We start from the raw sequence: 18,191 nt of genomic DNA on the forward strand, positions 1-18,191 counted from the left end.
ATCCGATTTGGATGAAATTTTCAGTGTTATGCTTGGTGAATTTTTCTCTTTGTATTCAAATCAGGTTTTTGTTGGGGTGGACTTGTCCTTTAATAATGGCCCTTTTGAAATTGTTGTTGGATATAACAATTCGTACCTCTAATGAATAACAAATGTCGCATTCAACTTGTGCAGTGAGCTAATGAATAGGTCGCGCGGATCATGGACTTATCGAGCTCTGTGTGTCTCTAGATAGTGCAGTGGTCACCGGTAGAACATGTACGTGTACATCGGCATGTGGCGTGTGTGTGTGTGCATGACAAGTCATGTGCAATCTTGTGCAAAGCCAAAGGAGACAAAGGGGGTATGTTAGCCCCCTCATCAAATATATATTTTTTGACAGCAAATGGGTTATATCAGGGATGGAAGGAGTTTATCTCTTTTCAAATATAGTATCGATGCAGGGGTGGAACTAGTATTTTCCAAAGGGAAGGGGGCATATTTTCCCGAGGAAAAATTTGACAAGCAAAAATAAAATGTTTTCAACCAAAAATGAAGTACATTTCGTCTATGAAAAAATCTGACAAGCCAAAAAATATGAAGTCCTCACTTTCAAGGGGGGGAGCACACTTGTGTTTAAGTTTTAACAGCATTTTTACATAACACATTTTAATTTTGCCTCTAAAAGGGGGGGGGGCATCATGCCCGGGCATGGGTTGGCTGTGCTCCCTTGATCCGCCAGTGCTTGACACCAGCGGTTAGTTACCCCCCCCCCACAATTTATGTGTCATTTCAATGCAAGTAAAGTATTTTCATACCCCACTTAAAAATTTGCATGGGTAGCTAGCTTGCAGCATATGCCTCCTGTTCATGACCAGTGGAGGATCCAGGGGGGGCACATCTCACCCCCCCCCCTGCCCCCAAGATCGAGCAGAGACAACAATTAAATCGATACCGGTAACTAAACTTTTGCAAGTTCTACGGTGATTTTCTTATTAACCCAATACATTGCAAACGAATTGGCCTCCTGCCTGTGTGTGGCAGGCTACTACAAACTGTAGCTAGGCATATAGGATCGGAGCAGATTCTCATTGGTGCAAACAATGACATGATGAACGGTTTTTCCACCAAAATAATCACAAAATCGGCGGGTAATTGGTATGTATGATCATATTATGGATTCTCAGATTACTGTACTGATTTGGAGATGTAATCGGAGGAACAAGTTATTGAGTTTTCAGAACTAGATCTAGTTGTTTCAGCTTTTGTTTTGAGTCTAGTTGTGGATGATGCTGCGATGTTTCATCTAATTTTTAAGTTGATGATGTTTCACCATGAAATTTTATTCATTTCTGAAACTTTTTATTTTTTTTAATTCTAAAAATACATTAAGAAAACACAGAATATCATGACTTTTGTTAGATTAAATTGATTTTTTTTTTGCTTGGAGTTTGAACTTTTTTCCCTCTTTCTTTCTTTTCTATCCTTCATCCTTCTATCCTTCCTGCTTGCCCTTTTTTTGTTCCATCTATCTTTATTTCCTATATTTCTTTCCTGATCCTTTCTAACTTTTGTTTCATCCTCCCTTCCTCTTCTTTTCTTTTCGTTATTTCTCTCCTTCCATTACTTCATTTCAAGTCCAATTTCAATTCTGTTTGCTTTATGATAGCACTAGGTGAGGGATTTAAAACTTCTACACAGAATTTTGAAACTGATTAAATATGCTTATTTATGCACATATTTAAAAAATTACATAAACTGCTTCTTCTAATATTTGTTGACAGATTTTTATTTTTTTATCCATCTTGTAGAGGTACATGAGGGTCATTAAGTTCAAATTTTGACTAGAAAATTATGCTGATTTAAATTGCAAAATTTATTCATAAATCACAAAGAAAAACCTTTTTCTCTGTCATTTGTTGATAGATTTCAATTTTGTTTGCTTTATATGAAAGCTCTCGGTGTCGATACTAAATTTCTACACAGAATTTAGAAACTCATTAAATATGCCTATTTTTCAAAACTCACAACAATTCTTCTTAATTTATTTGTTGACTGATTTTGATTTTTTTGTTCCATCTGAGAGCCTCATTAGGTTCACCAATTTCAATTCTGTTTCCTCAATATATGTCACCAATATAATTCACTACAGTGTCAACTGGGCTGAAATTAAAAATTTTGTTAAATTTTGTTGCGAGATGCTGGATGAGCTCCACATAATTGATGAGCTAGTTTTTATTCAAATTAACTGTACAGTACATGTATGTGGTCATTTTCAAACAAAAGTGGACATGGGGGTGAAAATTAAAACTTGCTAGAAATTAGTAGGCATTAATGGTTTTTGAAACTAGACATCTCAAAGTATATTTTTCCATTTCAGTTATGTAAAATTATTCATTGTGTCTTGAAATACAGTGAATTTAGTGCAAGGGAAATTTAATGTTACAAAATGTTGATTTTTGCATTAAAATTTACACATTGCCTATCACAATATAAAATTTGTATTAGAAGCATATTTGTTGGCAAGATACTAGCTCTGTATTGTATCTAACTCCTAAATAACAAAAAAAAATTATCTGAAGTGTTTTTCTGAAAAAAGTAGATCTTTAAAGTTTTCAAAACTGGTTGTCGTGTCACTCACGTTTTAAAGAGAAAAAGTTTTCTAGAGCTGTGTATTCTGAAAATTAATTTATCCCAGTACAGGAGCAAATACAGTTTTCCCATACCTTATTGTATATAAAGTAACTTGGTCCATTGTGTTAAGGTTAAGCTAAAATTAACTGTTAAAGTTGTGTCGTGTCACTCACAATGTCGTGTCACTCACGAAATGTCGTGTCACTCACGGTCTCATATCGTGTATAAAAAAGGACATCGAATAATTTTTAAAGCATTTTACTACATAAATTCAATGATGGAGTCAAAATGTTGTTCCTGACATCATTTAGGCCTATGTAAGGCTAATATTTTTTCTGTTTTCCCAACTTCACCCCTATCAATGGACATATAGAAATCGACATTGAGTTCATCCATTTTCTTTCCTCTCCATCGTTTTTTTCAGTTTCAAAAACCCTGACAACTTTCCAATTGTGTGAATACTCCGATCCTAATTCATATTTTGATGACGTACTGAGATAAAAGAATATAATACCGTAATCAATCAACACAAAAATATGAATATATTAAGAGAAAAACTACTATACATAGTAATGAACAATTGAACATATTTACAGTGCATAAAGATTTGGTGATGGTTCAAGTTAGTCAGGTATGACTTGAACATTCTCTGTCTCCATTTACAAAAATGAGTAGAACGTTCACCTATCTTTTTGGGAATGTTATTTCTTTGTCTTACTAATTAAGAAAGTTTAAAGCTAGCAAGGTCTGGGATCTTATTTTGAAATTTGCAGAAATCGCTAGAATATTCTAATGGTAGAAAAGTGTATGACAAGATCTCTGTGAACACCAAACATTCTTTCAAAATCAGATGAAAATCTTTCCCTTCTGATTAATTGAAATGAACTCTTTTTGCCACAAAGCTTGTATTCGAGGACATGAAATAATTTTTTTTTTTTGCAAGAACATCTGAGGTGAAAATATAAGGAGATTTAAAAGAGCATTTTGGATATTGCTTGAAGTAGCTACATGCCTGGTTCAAAATCATTCTTTGTTCGGCCACGATTCATACCACTAGTGATGATGTAGGGCCTGCACAGCAAACTACCAAGCAGTGTTCAGGAGAAAACCAATGCTTGATGAGTTGAAGTTTCTCAAGGATTTACTAATAGTCCATCTGGAGTGTGCAGCCAAGTAACTGTGGTTTGATACAGTGTACAAAAAAAAGACGTTGAAGCTGCCAAGGACTATTTGGACAATGTCTAAAATATTAAAGGAGGATAATATCCTCATCAAATATTTCAAGAAAGAAGAGTCATGCATGACATCATTGGCTACCAGACCATGCCAGAGGATGCGAGTGACGATTGAGAATACCTTTCTTACAAGGAAAAATCTTTCCATCCGTTGTGGATGCTGAATTGTAAACCTGTTAACTGTCATATACAGATAGGAAGAAACAGTTAAAGTTTTGAATGAAATCAGGCCACAAAAAGAATGTTTGAGTTGATGCCAATGCTAAGACCACATAGCACCTCCTTCAAGTGCCTCCTCATCCAAAGAGGAGAGTGGTATAAGCTCGAGTGTGACAATAATGTGGTATGGTATAGGGGAATGTGAGTTGATGGGCAAATATGACCATAAACGGAGAATTAATCATCAGAATGACACATTATCAACTTTGAAGAAGGCAGTTGTTATGTAATTAAGCTTGTTTCATAGTTGATGGGATTTCAGTCTTGTACATCATGCCAAAAATAATTTCATTGTTGAGATAAATGTTGTATTTTTGCACTTGTCGTGTCACTCACGTTTTGGATGTCGTGTCACTCACGGTATATAGGAGGGCACCATTTTCCCTAGAGAAGGTTTGATTGATACTAACTATATGTGCTAAATAGGTACACTATTTACGTACATGTATGGGTACTCGCAGTACTCCTGGTCAGCTACTTGGGCACGAATCCAATCATAAGTGATAATGGTCAGAAACCCATGTCCGAAATTTGTCGTGTCACTCACGCACCATTTTTCGATCATATCTACTAAACTAATTGTAGAATTCAAATCAAACTGGCAGTGGCCCATGCCAGTCCTACATTGTATATAATATAGTAGTCATGATAGATTCATAACCTTTAAGTTTAAAGATGTGATCCCTTAACCGTCTCCGATTGTCGTGTCACTCACGTTTGAAAATGACCATGTATATTTGTTGTGGATTTGGCCTTTAAACATTTTTTTTTTCTAGATGTAAATTGGCAATGCAATGAAAACAATATTGTTTACACGATTTTAATAAACTGGCCATGGATACTTACATGTAGGATGACATGATATCAATAGAATGTAAGGTAGGTCTGGTGGTAAATGTGCTGGTAATGGCCATTATGATGAAATGAACAATTGCCTTTAAACATTAAAAGAAATCTAAAAATTTTGCTGAGAGTTTTAAAATTTTGAAACACATTTGAATGGCTTCAAGAGAATATCAATGCATGCTTGTGTAATACTTCATGACTAAATTTCTTCATTTTATTAGGCTGTTATTGTCCATTGTATGGGTGCATATAGCCATAAGTATATGAATTTTGAGCATTTCGAGCTTGGTTAATTTTTACACTTTTTTTACATGCAAAAGCAGATTTGCTTATTTCTTGTCTTGTTATTCAAGTTTACTAATTAAATCTTCTATTCTTTTGATGTACATGTACATGTAGGAGATAAAGGCATATAACATGACAACTATATATATTGTAATATTTCTTTCTTGCAAAACAATGAAGTAGGGATATATGTGCATGTAATGTATCCCATGAATGTCAATATGATGATTAGTGCATTTATTTTTTTCAACAATTTTACATTTATATTTTTCCTCATTTGAACAGGAAACAACAGCAATCGAGCGAGTAGTCTATCTTAAAGAGGAATGGCAGAGTTAACTGATAATGATAGTAGCCCTGTCATACAGAGTGGTCCCTCAACTCATTTAGACAACTTTGAAGAAGTGAGCACCAATGTATCTGAGTTTGCCCAGGTAATCTTCAACAATGTTCAGGAGTGTTATTTGCCAGGTGAGTCCTTTCTATTGTTTTCAATAAATTTGCAAGCATAACATGTAGTACATGTACATGTATATCTTGTCAATTATTTGAATTTGGTCTCCGTAAATCAGATGTGACTTTTGAGTATTTCAGTAGCTTGTAGCAAGGCTTGTTAGTAGGCTTGAGTCATACCATTGTTTTTTGTTTTGTTTTGTTTTTTAACCATACTTTGTATCCACAAAACCATTACGATCATACATGTACTAGGAACCAGTCAATGCTTGTATACTGTAAAACTTTTGTACATTCCACTTTTTAATTGTTTTCAAGACAATTCATTTGAAAATTTGAATGTTCAAGTTTTCAATTTTCAGGTTACAGATTTTATTTTGGTTTCTTTGCATTATGTAAGAGAATTGTTTGTAGCACCATTAGTGTCTTGGGGAGGTGTGTGCACTGTATAAAATTCACATTGTATTGTTATGTTCTTATTATTGTCTGCGATGCATGTGTACATATTAACATTGGACTGTGATATTCAAAATTTCAAATATTGCTGTTTTTTATGATTTTGTTATTAAATAAAAAAAATGAATAAGTAAATGAAATTTACCGGGTTTCAGACTTTCCCTGTTTCCTGTATAATTTTTTTGAAATATCCCTCATTTCTCCCCCCCCCCCCTCTCTCTTGATCGCTCCATATGTCTATTGACCGAATGAGAGATGTATACACGCGCGTGCTGATCAACAGACGTATGCATGCTTATTACCTCTCCAAACCATCACGGGTCGACCGGTCACCGTCGGCCATCCCCGGCGGGGGTAGCGGTATAGACTGTGCTCAGCATCGCACTATTAAACTTGCTGCACTGGCCATGTGACTTACGACTGTATTTATTACGTTGTAAGCACAAGGTTTACGAAGGGGCTCGGCCTAATTTTTCTAAGTGGATAGTTTTTGTGAACTATCATCAAACTTTTCCATCTAATTGGACATATTTGTGGGAAAATACTTGTGACCGTCATCACCAGAATCTTTGGATTATGATTCTCTGCCACTGCACTGGATATAAACAGCCAAGATGAATATGAAAGTGATAGAGAGGACGGACAATATCAAGGCATTGGAACTAAACATAGTTCTGGTCATGGATGGAGGATAAAGAAGAAATCAATGGAAATTTTATGTCGGAAAACTCTTTTGCTACATATAGGGAGTCATCACTGTCCTTGGACGCAAAAAAATTCAGGGTTTTTTGGAGGACAACTAAGTGGCATCCCTGTACTGTTTAAACCAATGTTATTATGCATTGTATTGCACAATCCAGGCAGTTCAAACAGTTTTTCACTATGCCTGAAAAAAGTTTTCTCAATAATTAGCTGGCTCTGTATCTTGGTAAATTGAGCAATGTTGATTTTTTATTATGATGTGGACTAATATGGATTATTTTTAGTAGGACATGTACATGTATGCACACAGGATATCTAACAACATTAGCCTTTTCAATTTTCACTATACTGTGTCATCTTTTGATTAGATAACCCTGTTACGCTGCTGCTGAACATTGCAACACTACATGTAATTTGATTTTTCTACTTTCATTTCTTAGATTTCAGATTACATACACAATAATTTATGGTTTAACCATTGATTATGTCTTTATTCTTCAAATATAAAAAAGTGTCAAAAAGTAAAAATCAGTGCCTTTTTTTTTGGGGGGGGGTCAGAATGATTATTTCATTTAATAGCTAGATGCAAATTTCTTTTTTTCTGACAAGTTTGATAAAGATGTAGAAGTTATAGCCCATCTAAAGCTTTGATAAAGGTTCAGTAGTGTGAAATATACTTTGGTATCATCTAACAATCCAGTACAAGAGTGTAGAGGTCATTGGATTTTTTTCACCTGTTATTATTTAATTAGGCATTGAGCACCCTTTTTCCACAGTGTTTTATCTTTTAAATAGCCCTTTAAGCACTCAGGCAAGCAGTCAAAATAAATTTCATGTAAAATCATTAAATTTATCCTCAAAAACACATTTTTTTTATATCCGTTACATGTACATCATAAGGGTGCTCACATTTATATACACTGTAATCCTGTTCATGAATTGGAATAGTGACATGCACATTTGGAGGATTTACCAAAACTAAGGTTTGCCAATACATGTGATACAAAAGCAATTTCGGTATTTTTATCTCATTGCCCAGCGGTATTTGCCTTTCAAGATATTTAGAATTAATTGAAAGATAATGATATTTTATGACATTTAATAGGCTCTACAACAAAATTGCTGTATTGCACCAAACCACAAAATGTAACATTATCCTCAATTTGTAGGATGGAAGTTTCCCTTCTTAAGTTCTTTTTTTATCACAATTTACTACACCATTTTCATTCATTTCTTAAGTGTGTTTTTCTTGTCATGAGAACTCAAAACAAAGTAAACTTGTGTTTTGGAAATTTCTTTTCAATTGTAAATGTCTCTAACTTTCTGTATACACCACTAGATCATTGTATTTATGATATTTAGTGATGTTATATACTGTTCTCTTTCTGTTTTGAAAGTAAATTTCCTTTATTGATGTATCTCAACGGTACCTCTGATCAATACAGGTTCATTGTAAACATGTACATGTACACAGTGAACATTTGCTGTACAGTACATACCCAATACCATTAAATAAATGTGATGTGTTAATGTGCAAAATTTAGCTGCTAAACATTGTCCTGTGTATGGTACAGTACTGTACATAATGTATTATGTGCATGAACATGCATTCTAAGAGAAGGGCAAAGGGCACTGGGGAATCCCACTGATAAACATGGAGATATACAGAACAGATTGTTCCATTGAAAAAAATTACATCTTTATTTTATAATCAGTAGTATTTGAAAGAATTTTTTTTTCTTAGACATTTATATGGAAAATGGAAATTGGCTGGTTATATTTCATGGATAAAATGCTGTGTATACTTGCTGGGAATAGTTTGTTGTAGGGCAATGTTCAGATTCAACAAGCTGTTTCAGCAATACTGATAAAAACTTGCTTTTCTTGATAGTCATTTCGTAAAAAGAATCTGATGATGACATGCTGATTGTATAATTAGTAAAAACTTTGATATTTGATAGGTACAAGTTCAATTGCTTGTGTTTCCACTCATGTGGGTAAGAACTACTTGTACATGTAGTTGCTTATAGATGTATTTGCATTTTAAGGACAAGTCCACCAAAAAAAAAACTTGATTTGAATAAAAAGAGAAAAATTCAACAAACATAACACTGAAAATAAAATCGGATTTAAAATAAGAAAGTTATGGCATTTTAAAGTTTTGCTTCGTTTCACAAAACAGTTATGTTGGAGCGTTGGGGCCCAGTGGATTAGTCTCCGGACTTTGAAACAGAGGGTCGTGGGTTCACATCCCAGCCATGGCGTAATTTCCTTCAGCAAGAAATTCATCCACTGTGTGCTGCACTCGACCCAGGTGATGTAAATGGGTACCGGCAGGAAGTAATTCCTCAAAAAGCTGTGTGCGCCTTAATCGGTTGCCTAGCTTAGCCGGGGTAATAATAATAGCAGTGCCTTTTTAAAGCGCCATGAGCACCGAAAGGTGGACCTGTGCACTATATAAGTAGCCACCATTATTATTATTATTATGTGCACATCCTGGGCTGTATGCAATTGAGGAACTGACGACATCACTCTCTCACTACATGTATTTCTTTTGTATTTTATTGTATGAAATAGGAAATATTTTTATTTTCTCGTCATTGTCATGTGAAATGAAGTTTCATTCCTCCCTGAACATGTGGAATTCCATTATAACATTTTGTGCTTCAGGCAAGGAGGTTCTAATCGTCAAATTGGTACAAATTTAAATATTGTATAATTCAAACAATAAAAAAACAAAAGAAAATGGTGAGTGAGTGGCATCATCGACTCTCTCATTTGGATGTAACTGGCTCGTTCATATAACTATTTTGTTAAAAATAAGCGAAACTGAAATGTCATATGTTTCTAATTTGACATCAGATTTTGATGAAATTTTCAGCATTGTGCTGGCTGATTTTTCGCTATTGATTCAAATCAACATTTTTCTGAGGTGGACTTGACCTTTAAAGATCCCATTAGCTAAAATTGAACTTGACAAATCATTAATCTGTAAGGTACAAATCACAACAAATATGCATATTCACAACTTGTCAACTGAGTAAAATTGCTTGATTCAGAAAAACTCAAATAGACGGTAGTGTGTAAAGTAGGTTGTTGTTTTTTGCTTCAGAATAGCCTGAATTGTGCGATTCCACACTTTGTCAGGAGTCTTGTGATTACATGTATAAAATTTAGGTTTGTACATTGAAAAAAAATACATATATTTTTTCATGATTTCCAGGTTCCGAATTCAATTCAATGTTATACAATTTGCTGAGGAACAAGATACTGACAATAGTTATTGCTCAAATTGGATATACATTAGAATATAGTGGCAGCCCTTGACCATGTTTTGTTGATTGTTTTTGTTTGGCTCTACTTGGCCAATATTACAATACTGGAAAATAATCTAAATGCATGATTTATTGAAATAATAGTTCTGAACACCTTAAATGTCTCCATGAACTTGTTGGATACATATATGATTGAGGAAATCGTGAGGTGATATTTACCCTGGATAGCCACTTCATTTATTTATTTATTTATTTTGTTTTAGTTGTATAATAGTTAATCTTGTTCGGTCCTTGCGTCATAATACCCTTTCTATTCTATAGGAGCGCCTTGAGCACCTACATGTATTAAAAAGATGGATATGTGAGCTATTCAAACTTTCAAATCCTATATTATTTTGTTATTAATTCTGAGTGCCTAGCTAGATGGCAGAATGTCCCATTATTGAATTCATATTCTGTGGTATAATGACCAGGGATTGAACACTGAGACTCCTCCTGTTCTTTAGGCAGGCCCCTGTCACTGAGCCATCATGCCTTGTTTATTCTCTCCAGCAATCTTTCATTCGAAGTACATGTCATGATCAAGCTTTAATTGGACTAGTTGGCAATAAGCATGTTTTTTTCAATTTTTTTTTATCACAACATACATGTCAAGCAAGTGAAACGTGGATGAGTGCATGAATACAGCATGTGCAATGAATATACCTTGGTGCTCTTTGTTTAAGGAAGGAATATTATTTCTTTTATAATCATTTAGCAAAATTTTATTTATACCCCTAATGACAGAGATATATGTTAGTGTTATGAGTAATTAATGAGGTCTACATGTACTTGCTTGGTTTGACAGTTTGCCATATAAAACCTTTTTCCCCACTAGGAAGTGATCTCCAGTGCAACTACACCCTGACTTCGGCCATCAGGCCCCAATCTCGGGACTGGATTGGAGTTTTCAAAGTGGGCTGGACATCAACTCGTCAGTACAGGGCATTTGAATGGGCTCCCAACCCCACCCAGCTTACTGATGGTGATGAATGGACCCAGGATATCACATTTAAAGGTATACATATTACATAAGAACATATGTGGCTGGGCTGATAAAATTTTTAGGGCAGTTTTATAGAAAAAGCAGTATTCTAAAGATACTTTTGTAGCAGTGGTGGCAGTACATTGTCTGAAAACTGTCTCCTCATGTACCTGTGAAGATGTCGTTTGAGGCAAAAGAAGGTTGCTACCCACGTTATAAAATCTAGCTTATTCTCAGCTGTCGTCAAAATATTCTATCTAAAGATACAAGGTTTTATCGGCCCAGCCACGATTTGCATTCAGGTTGATTCATGTTAGATTCATTTATATGGCTCTTTTAAAAGATTTACTGTCCCATTTCTGCATGAATGAACTTTATAAATCACAACTCCGATACAAAGTCCACCAAAATATCAAATCAGAAGGCTGCATCCTTAAAGATAACACAAGTCACTTGCTAAACTGTATTAAAGCCAGCTGTCAAAGGGAGGGGGTAATTATTTGTAGACTTTTTGAAAAGCATTGGAAATACCATTTATAAAAAAAAAAATTGGGGGGGATGGAAGCAAATTTGTTTCACTAGCAAGAAGTTTTTCAGCCATGCCTGTCATGTGTTGGGCAACTGTCAGACCATGGAAAATGAATTAATGACTTAATAAGCAATAGACAATTCTAGGCCATCTGTTGTAAATATTGTTCTCCTCTGGATGATTGACATCTGAATAATGTTGAATTCCCCATGAAAACTTACAACCATGTGCTTTAAAGTAGGGGAAGGCGGGGTAAGTTGAGCATAGGGGCAAGTTGAGCCACCAGCCCCAGGCTAATAATGAATGAGTCAGACGTTGTGGTGGTGTCATGTATTGATGACCCATTGCATAACCCTTAACCCCACCACATTGTTTTCAACTTTGAAACAAAAAGTAGTTTTTTAGAGGGAAAAGTATGAATTTCAGCCAAAAAAGTAAAAAAGAGTGTGAAATAGGTAAGTGCTTTATACACACACACGTCTTTAAATATAGTAAAGACATGATAACAACATTGTTAGTCCAGGTATGGATCTTCATTCTTGTCATAGTCTTTTATATGATGGATGCATAATAAATGTGTGGATACAAAATTATCGCACTAAGTTCGGACTGGGGTAAGTTGAGCCAAACAGCATGGGGCAAGTTGAGCCATGGTAATTCTTATGGTAATGTATCCTAAAAAAAACAAACCATAAAAATCGATTGAAATGCAGGCTGAAAGGAGCAAATTTACATGACTGCTCTTTTCCTTTTAAAGGATGTTAGTATTTATAGAGAATTAGCAAGTGAAAAGACTTTAAACAAGAAATTGACATGCTGGTTCTCCCCCCATACATTTTGTACGTAGTTTTTGTGGCTCAACTTACCCCAGACGGTGGCACAACTTACCCTATTTATGGGGCAAGTTGAGCCATTTGACATCAGTTTTTCAAAGGTCACGATGACTTTCAGTGTGGGGGTAGAAAGTTATATGTAGGTGAAAAACATTTCACAAGAATCAAATTTAAAGGCAAGGTACTTATTTCTACAATAGTACTAGTCATCAATTCTAACATGCAAAATGCAAAAAGTGTCACAACTTACCCCGCCTTCCCCTATATATCTGTACATAATTTTTTACTTGTTTACATACCTCTCATTTATGAATACAGTTTGTCCTTCACTCACATTGATCAGGAAGTAGTCATCAAAAAGTCTTTTAAACTGGGGATTTAGTGTTGTAACATGACTCTATTGAGCAGTAGCCAAGTTTTATTGCACATTTACTTATACATATACATTTATGTGTACTGATGGAAAACTCTATAGAATACGGACGTTGTATGTTTATAATACAATCACACCATACTACTGCATGATGTTAATGAAAAAAATCTCTTAATGTGTACATGCACATATTGACTGTTAAGTATATTTCAACTTGATTATAGAAACCACAAATTGCACAGTGTTTGTTGTTAGTACTGTTGAAAGAGTACATCATGTAGCAGGTTTAGTATATATATCTCATCTTAAATCTTGATAACTGCTTTAATGCACAGTATTAAACAAGGCATATAGCGATGTTGTGTCTCGCCCACTTGTGAAAGTAACCAGAACTATCGTGATTTGCGAGGGCACGCAAGAGAATTGTATCAAAAGTTCATTGTAAAATAACTGAGATGGGATAACATTTTTTATTTATAAGAGTCTTGCACGTAAACTTTAATGTTGACCTCTCAATAACCTTTGACCTTACCATGTGACCTCTGAACACTATAACATGCTGTCTCCTACATTAAGTACAGCTACAACCCAAGTTTTGTTTCAAAAGTGACTTACAGTTGCAGAGTTATGTCATAACAATGACCTTTGACATTACCATGTGACCTCTGACTGGGCCATGATATGCAGGTCTCCTAAAGTACATGTACATGTACATCTACAAGCCAAGCTTTGACCTTACCATGTAGGACAGTTGATTTTATTTCTTATTGTAAATGTAAATGTCGCATGTTATTGAATTCTAAACCAAGATGAAACCACACAATCAATTCCTCCTAATATCACTTCTTTGATCATTTTAGATACATGATCATCCATCGTGAATAGACCTACATGTAAAAACATTTTTTACCCTAAGGTGGTTTGTCACAACGAGTTCAGTTGGATTATAAATTCTAAATTCCCTCTTGTTTGTGATTTATTCATGTAGCACCTCACTCGCTGCATTGGTCAGATCATGCAGGGGGGCTTCTGAAATGTATTAATTCATAATTCACCAATGGTAAGGCAATGTGCTGTACATTGAAAATCTACAGTCAGTACATGAATTTCCAATTGAATTCTATTACCGTGGACAAATTCTTTGATAATATTTTTTCATGATGTCATTAGTTTAAAAAGTCTGAAAAATGAAATCACATTGTCCTTGAGGCTGGACTTCTCACATATTTGGTTTTATAATCATTTTGAGACCTTTTCCTTCACCGAGTTTCCCGCTAGCGTGATATGTACCTTGTCAGGCTCAAAAAATTTAACAGTCCAGCCATGGACCTGACAGGTTCGAATCAAAGGGGTGGGAGTGGGAAAAACAGGAGAGAACACAACAATATTTAGCCTCCATTGTTTTAGTATGGAGTCACACACAAGGTTTGTTTATTAATGATTCAGTTTACATGATCCTTTGTATTTCTAAAAGCTTGTTTTTTATGAAGTTGTAAATGCTAAATGGAGATTTTGCATGTTTGGTATATGATATTTGTATTAGATATTAACTTTAACCTCATTTTTTAAATGACCTCTACCCTCATCAGCTTACTATCTACCCAAGGATGAAGATTGTGAGTACTATCAGCTGTGCTACATTGATGCAGCTGGTAAGATGCGAGGAGCCAGCACCCCATTCCAGTTCCTGGAGCAGTCAGCTGATGACTTTGTCCAAGTGCTTGATGATTCCATGGATATCCTCATGATACACAACAAGGTATACATAAACCTGTGTCTTGTAACATTAATACATGATATCAATCTTTGTAACTATTAGGGTGTAGTATTGTATGTAGTTTGCGACAGGTTTACAGTTACATGTAATACAAATCACAAGATTGGTTGTATCTTTTACATGTGAGTCATAGAGCATCCCATGGATTCAGGAGTCACCACTCAGTCACCTTGTCTTCCACGTTCTTTGTTTATTTCAAACCCAATGAGTTCTGTAAAGGCAGCCTGTATGATAAATTTGAATTATACAGTTGTAGATTTACTCTGTGAAAACATTATGGTGTTGTGGTTCTGAACCTTGCCTTGTAATTAACCCTATTTGGGTCATGAGTTTGATTCATACTCCGCAATATCTTTTACACTATAGTACAAGGGGACCTGATTAAAATAGATTCACTGAAACAAAGGGTACTACAATTTATTAGATGAATTGGGAAAGATGGGAGGGGGAGGGATGTCCAGACGGAGAAAAATGTATAAGTGAAAAGGAAATCAAAGTTTGTTCAGAGTATGCATCTGTGTAGATGTTTGAATCCTTTTTTTTTCTCCATGTTTCTCTTTATCATCTTCAGAGTGAGTATTGTGTGGAGGAGCTTAAACGAGTTCAGGAGGAGAAACATGAAATTGAAGAGGAGTGCAAGTCTCTCAAAGAGAAGGTGATTGCCTTGGAAAAGGAGCTCCAAGATGCCAAGGACCAACTAGACAGTATCACACAAGAATATGAGGTAATAGGATGGGAATATCAGGCTTACTGATAATGGCTTGCTGGGTTGCTATACATGTCCTTTGTGATAGGAATCAGGAGGCACTTCTTGTTTTATTTCTTTTCTCAACATACATAGGCTTGAATTCACAAAGGTTGTTTTGAATCCATAGATTAAAACCATGGTTTATTTGGATTTTATCAATGAATTACATCTAGAAAGCATCAAATTTTTAATGCGCGCTTTTTCCACAGGGCATTAAATTGACTTATGTTATTAAGGTTGCTGTATTAATCAGCCATCTATTAATATGAATTTTTAATATGAACATTTGGCTCATTAATGCCTACCTGAGGTACAAATGTCTTTTTAGTGCACTGAATGAAGCATAATTAATGGATGAATTCTTCATAGGCCATTGTTTCAAACCATAGAGTCTAATATACCACCTTTGTAACTTCGGGACTTTGGACATGAATGGGGGGGGGGGGCTGCTGCTGCAAAGTTTTCAAGTAGCATAATGTTTCATTGAAAGATTAGATGGTATATATAACAAATACAAAGCAAAGAAAACATATCCATTTGAGTTTCTGGACAGTTGTATTGATTGATATGAAATCCACTCACCTTCCCCAAAATGCACTAGCACCAAACAGATTATTAGGACCACGTACAAATCTGGTATAGATGTAATGCCATAGGTTTTAAGTGATATCTTTTCATATCCCAATACAATGACAGTTGAAGAGCAATCTTCTGCTGTGTACTATTTCTTGTATGAAAAAAAAATCATTCATTCCTGAATGATCGTAAAATAATATGAAAATGAAAGCTGACAAAATATTTTTACCATTTCCAGAACTAAACTTTTACTTTAATGAGAGCATTTATTTATGTAAAAAAAAAAAAAAACCTTTGATTTTGTTTCTATTGAAGGCCTGTGCTAATGACAACAAATCCATGGATGAGAAACTGAAGAGTATGACATGTGAGCTGGCTGAAGCCAAAGAAAGGGTTACAAATCTTTCTGAGGAAGCAGGTAACTATGAGAGCTCTCTCCAACAAACTGAGGGTGCTTTCATGGAGGTTGTGAACCGAGAGCTTGCTCTCCGTAACAAGTTAGATGAACTGGAGAAACAACATAATCAAGTGATGTCAGACAGAACTAGTCTAAAGGTACTTCTTTCTTAATTGATTTTTTTTTATTTTTTTTTTTTCTAGTAATATTGGTAATCTATTTTGCAAAATCAACAATCATATACATAACATATTCAAGGATAAGGAGACTCAAATGGATGATTGGAAAGGAAAAGATTAATAACTAGAATAATTAGCTTCAATTTTCTTTTTCAATTTATTCAATCCATGGAGGATAGAAATATATAATTATATTTAACAGAAAAATATGTTTTTGCCAAATGTCATGGTTGTGAGAAGGAGGAAAAATGCAATGCCATTTATTTTTTTTACACAGACCAAAAAAAAAAATAATGAAGACATGAGTTTTAAAAAAGAGCGAACAGGATAGTAAATTTATTGTATTGAGATTATTTACTTATAATTGGTGTAATTATTATCACATTTCAATTGAATCAATTGAAATATTGCACAGCTGACATTTATGATGGAAAATGACTGAAAAGGATAAGGGTTTAAGTAAGAATGCCATTTTTAATAACCACATTATTCTAGATTATCAAATAAAATTGTACATGTTTTTTTATGTGCAGAGTAAATTGGAATTGACTGAAAAGAACAACACAGAGATGTGTGAAGAGATTGATAACCTGAAGCAGCTGCTGTCACATAGTAATGAGACTCACCAGGAGGTTAGGGAGAGTGAGGTCCGTATCAAAGAACAGTTTCTTAAGATGCAACAAGAGTTACAACAAGCTAGCATGGAGAAGGTCAGTAGAAATGGTCAAATGTTACAAAAAAATGAGATGTGAAGAGTTGTTAAATGGCAATGTTAGCTTCTTGTAAAGCATCAGGTATGCCAAGTGTGACACACATTATGCCATTTCATGCAAAATATGATATAAGTTTAAAAAGAGAAATGATGGCATGAATAAAATAATCTTGCTCATAGATAGGATGAACAGGGGAATTGATAGTAAGACCTATTGTACAACAGGCATAGTGAAAGGAAATATTCAGGTTATCAAAAATGTTAAATTATGACATAACCGCATGCAGACAAAAATAGGAGTAATAAGATTGGCAAACTTCGAACCTTAGGATTGATAAGTGCATCAATTTTAAAGTACGTAACAAAGAGGGTTTTTTTTTTAAATAGATATTACCTCAAAAATTAACTTTTCTGATCAAGAACACTTGAAGAACACTACACCTTTGAAACTGGAAACGACACATTACAACACCTTTTTGTGTTTATGGTGTGAGGTAACATACTACATTGTGTGATTGTATTTTCTATTTTGCAGGAGCAGTTGCAGATGATGGAGTGTCGCTTTTCATCTGCTGAATCAAGCCGTGTTATCTTGGCCAAGGAGCTGGATTCATTGAAAATGGTCCAAGAAAAGCTCTCCAGAGATCTGGTTGTAAGTTGCTCACCGTTTCTTTCTCAGTTTGTTTATAGGTCCTGGACCCCATTGCATAAAAGTTACTATTGTGGTAACTTTGCCATCCAATGGTAACTATCATGGTAACAATGCTAAACAGCCAATCAAAGTCAAGGATTCCAGGTCTGTAAACATGGCCAAAGAGAGAACATTGATTACTATGATTCAGGTTTATTTTGCTTGCTGGACACTGTATAGTTATTTCATACTGCACATTGTATAAAAGGCCTACCATCTATTTACAACAGCTTTACTTGAGTTACCCTCTGAAAAAAATTGCTCAAAA

General features: G+C 34.8%; 1 protein-coding gene across 3 annotated transcripts in view; it reads left to right on the forward strand.

The window, feature by feature from the left end:
* LOC121410553 (tax1-binding protein 1 homolog) overlaps window positions 1-18,191 on the forward strand; it is a 41,569-nt gene that overhangs the window by 3,979 nt on the left and 19,399 nt on the right. For all 3 annotated transcript variants that reach the window (XM_041602721.1, XM_041602720.1, XM_041602719.1), the window contains 7 exons: window positions 5,484-5,669; window positions 10,962-11,141; window positions 14,433-14,602; window positions 15,192-15,344; window positions 16,260-16,499; window positions 17,054-17,230; window positions 17,768-17,884. In XM_041602721.1, the coding sequence (XP_041458655.1) occupies window positions 5,525-5,669; window positions 10,962-11,141; window positions 14,433-14,602; window positions 15,192-15,344; window positions 16,260-16,499; window positions 17,054-17,230; window positions 17,768-17,884 (1,182 nt within the window). In that variant the 5' untranslated portion in view covers window positions 5,484-5,524. The remainder of the gene's footprint in view (window positions 1-5,483; window positions 5,670-10,961; window positions 11,142-14,432; window positions 14,603-15,191; window positions 15,345-16,259; window positions 16,500-17,053; window positions 17,231-17,767; window positions 17,885-18,191) is intronic.

Source organism: Lytechinus variegatus, chromosome 3 (assembly GCF_018143015.1).
Source record: "Lytechinus variegatus isolate NC3 chromosome 3, Lvar_3.0, whole genome shotgun sequence".
In the NCBI taxonomy this organism is placed as follows: domain Eukaryota; kingdom Metazoa; phylum Echinodermata; class Echinoidea; order Temnopleuroida; family Toxopneustidae; genus Lytechinus; species Lytechinus variegatus.